This window comes from Monopterus albus, unplaced genomic scaffold (assembly GCF_001952655.1).
Source record: "Monopterus albus unplaced genomic scaffold, M_albus_1.0 scaffold345.1, whole genome shotgun sequence".
Lineage (NCBI taxonomy): Eukaryota > Metazoa > Chordata > Actinopteri > Synbranchiformes > Synbranchidae > Monopterus > Monopterus albus.
Window position 1 is genome coordinate 429,428 of NW_018128225.1, and position 3,603 is coordinate 433,030.

Genomic DNA, 3,603 nt, shown 5'->3' on the forward strand with positions numbered 1-3,603 from the left:
CCAATTATTTATTTCTTTATTATTATTATTATTCCGTACGTTTTTTGGCACTTAACTACTTCAGCATACTTTCAGCTATTAAAATGTTCAGCTCTTCAAGGACATTCATACTACTATTCAGATCTTTTGAAAACTTCATACATTTTAAATATTCAGCTGTATTTTGAAAATCTTGCCCCATTCAAATGAATGGGAAACTTCTACTTCAGCAAACTTTCAGCTATTTCAGCTATCAAAATGTTCAGCTCTTCAAGGACATTCATACTACTATTCAGATCTTTTGAAAACTTCATACATTTTAAATATTCAGCTGTATTTTGAAAATCTTGCCCCATTCAAATGAATGGGAAACTTCTACTTCAGCAAACTTTCAGCTATTTCAGCTATCAAAATGTTCAGCTCTTCAAGGACATTCATACTACTATTCAGATCTTTTGAAAACTTCATACATTTTAAATATTCAGCTGTATTTTGAAAATCTTGCCCCATTCAAATGAATGGGAAACTTCTACTTCAGCAAACTTTCAGCTATTTCAGCTATCAAAATGTTCAGCTCTTCAAGGACATTCATACTACTATTCAGATCTTTTGAAAACTTCATACATTTTAAATATTCAGCTGTATTTTGAAAATCTTGCCCCATTCAAATGAATGGGAAAATTTTACTTCAGCAAACTTTCAGCAATCTTCCAGCTATCAAAATGTTCAGCTCTTCAAGGACATTCATACTACTATTCAGAAGTTTTCTAAACTTCATACATTTTAAATATTTAGCTTTTACTACTATTCAGAAGTTTTCTAAACTTCATACTTTTGACATATTTAGCTTTATTTTGAAAATCTTGCCCCATTCAAATGAATGGGAACTTCCATCTTCAGCTTACTTTCAGCTAGCAAAACCATTCAGGTGTCAAAATGTTCAGCATGTTCAGGGTGATTTTTCAGCACTCAGCATCCATATGCATTTTCTTTAGAAAATGCAATTTTCTAGTTATCAAATATATTTACTCAGATACCTTCGTGTCATTTCAAATGTAATGGTTTCAAAGTCCAGTTTCTGCATTTGAATTAATCAGTTCAAACCAGCAATGCAAGAAATGTATCACTTCATGTTAGCATGAAGGAATCAGCTGCCTCAGAATATTTGTCATTATCAGGTTTATGGCTGACGTAGTGTTGATCGGGGCCTTGTTGTCACTGACAACTCAACTACATCAGCAAACTAGCTTTCAGTGTGGCCTTTACCAGCATGTCCACAAGAGATGTGGTTTCCTCAACACTGCATTGCTTGATATTAGGAGTACCAGTGCATAATCTGCACCAAACCCCAACAGAGTAACTGCCGTTGCTTTATTTATGATTTAATTAAAGCACACATATTACATTTTGGCTGCTTTGAAAAAATGGGCCATGTTTAGAAAGGAACCCAGAAATGTGATGATTTGATATTACAGAACTACATTCAACAGCTGTTTAACTGAGTCTGTCAATAGAGACAAAGTTAAAAATCACAAGAGAATAAAACTGAATTAAAGGTTTAGCTATCACATTACGTCACATCACACTACATGCAAACATAATGAGCCATCCCAGGCACGTGTGTATGCCAGACATCTCGCAAACTCTGCATAATCTGATAAGTATATTTCAGCCTGGCTCACAGTAAGTGGCTGTGACAGCACTGTGTTCCACTGCATGGACACATACAAAACATTGCAGATAGGTTTATATGTGTCCCAGTGTTCAGTGCTGCTGTTAGTTTGGAGGGGACAGAGGCAGAGCTGGGTATATTTTGTTGTTCAGTGGTGTATTTAGATTTTGGCAATATGTGTACCATTTTATGTCAAATTAGGAAATCAGTATAGGTCTGTATCGAACGGACAACACAGTTTTAATTGGATAACACTATCAACATCCAACAACAACAAGATTTGATCTCAGTCCTTAATATAAATTTTAATTTTGCACACTTGTTCCACATGAAACATAAATGATGCATACTGTATATGGTATCATGTAGCTGAGATGGAAGATTATAACATAAATTCCTGTCAGAGAGGCGCATACAAGAATGTGATCAGGTAAGTGATGAATTCCCACACACGCTCAGCACATAATTTGCTAAAGAAGCAACACATTGCCACTAAATCTTCAGTAGGCATTAAGAGTTTGAGTTAAGATATACTTGTAATGTGGCTTCCATCAGGCACATCTCAGCTGCCCTGTAGCTGGTAAGGTGAGTAAGTCTGTGTGCTCTGTGTATTACAGGCTACTTGTAGGATGTCTGGCACTACTCGGGATGATGAGGAGTTGCCTGTCAATCACACAGGTCAGACATCAACTAGAAAGATGAAGTAGACTAAGTATTTTTAAAGTATTACTAAGTATTTTGGACTTTTGGTAAACCATTACAAACCAAAGAATGTAGTGTCTACACAAAGTGTGAAGCTTTTATTAATGTAAGTGCTGCTTCAACTGTATGTTATATTTAAGAGTGTCTTTATTATTTGTTTGTGTGTGTACAGGTCCAAAAGGTGTAATTAATGACTGGCGAAGGTTTAAGTTGGACAGTGTGGATCAGAGTGTCCCTCAAAACAAGCGGGAGTTGCTCAGACAAATGTCCAGTCCTCGAGAAGATGACAAGGAAAGACTCAACAGAAAGGTGGAGGGAAACAATTACAGAATCTCACACAGAGGAGAACATGTACAGATTTTATAGTTAAGGACAGGATTGCAATAGACTTGACCATAATTGCACAGATATGTGCCATTAACAACAACAAAAAAGCTATGTACACACAGAGGAAGAACATTGAACTGGGACATTCATACACAGATAGTATATGAAAAAAACATACAACAACAATCTACTGTGTCTTGAGAAAAACAGCAAACAAGTAACACAGTATTCTTCTCTCCTCTAGATGAAAGTTCAGGAGTATGAACTGATCCAAGACGAGGATGAACATTGCCTGAAACGCTACAGAAAACAGCGTATGCAGGAAATGCGTGAGCGCTTAAGCTTTGGTCCCAAATTTGAAGTCGTCCATGAGCTTGAGAGTGGAGAAGATTTCCTGGAGGTCATAGAGAAGGAACATCAGTTAACCCTAGTAGTAGTTCACATCTACCAGCACGGTGTCCAAGGTCAGGTGTTTTTCATATCACGTGTGTGTAATTCTTAACTCATGAAGTCATTACATTTGTCTCATTACTCAACTAACATATACAACAAGTAGTCCAGGAATATGTATTACTGTAGTATGGTTCACTAAATCAAATCAAATCAAATCAAATTTTATTTGTATAGCGCCAAATCACAACAAAAGTCATCTCAGGACACTTTACAAAGTAAGGTCTAGACCTTACTGTTATCAATATTATTACATAGGGAAAACCCAACAAATCCCCCTTGAGCAAGCACTTGGCGACAGTGGGGAGGAAAAACTCCCTTTAACGGAAGAAACCTCCGACAGACCCCGGCTCTTGGTGGGCGGCCTTCTGCCTCGACCGGTTGGGGTGAGTGGATAGAGGAGAGACAAAAGAAAAAAAGCAACAAGACACAACAATCAAACACTGATCAGGTCGATGTGGCCGGTGACTGCT

The 3,603-nt window shown here is 37.1% G+C and overlaps 1 protein-coding gene across 1 annotated transcript in view; it reads left to right on the forward strand.

Moving 5' to 3' along the window:
• The first annotated feature begins 2,280 nt into the window (after nt 1-2,280).
• pdca (phosducin a) overlaps nt 2,281-3,603 on the forward strand; it is a 5,938-nt gene continuing 4,615 nt past the window's right edge. Inside the window, exons 1-3 of the mRNA XM_020625080.1 lie at nt 2,281-2,329; nt 2,526-2,662; nt 2,925-3,144. Coding sequence (XP_020480736.1) covers nt 2,281-2,329; nt 2,526-2,662; nt 2,925-3,144 — 406 coding nt within the window. The remainder of the gene's footprint in view (nt 2,330-2,525; nt 2,663-2,924; nt 3,145-3,603) is intronic.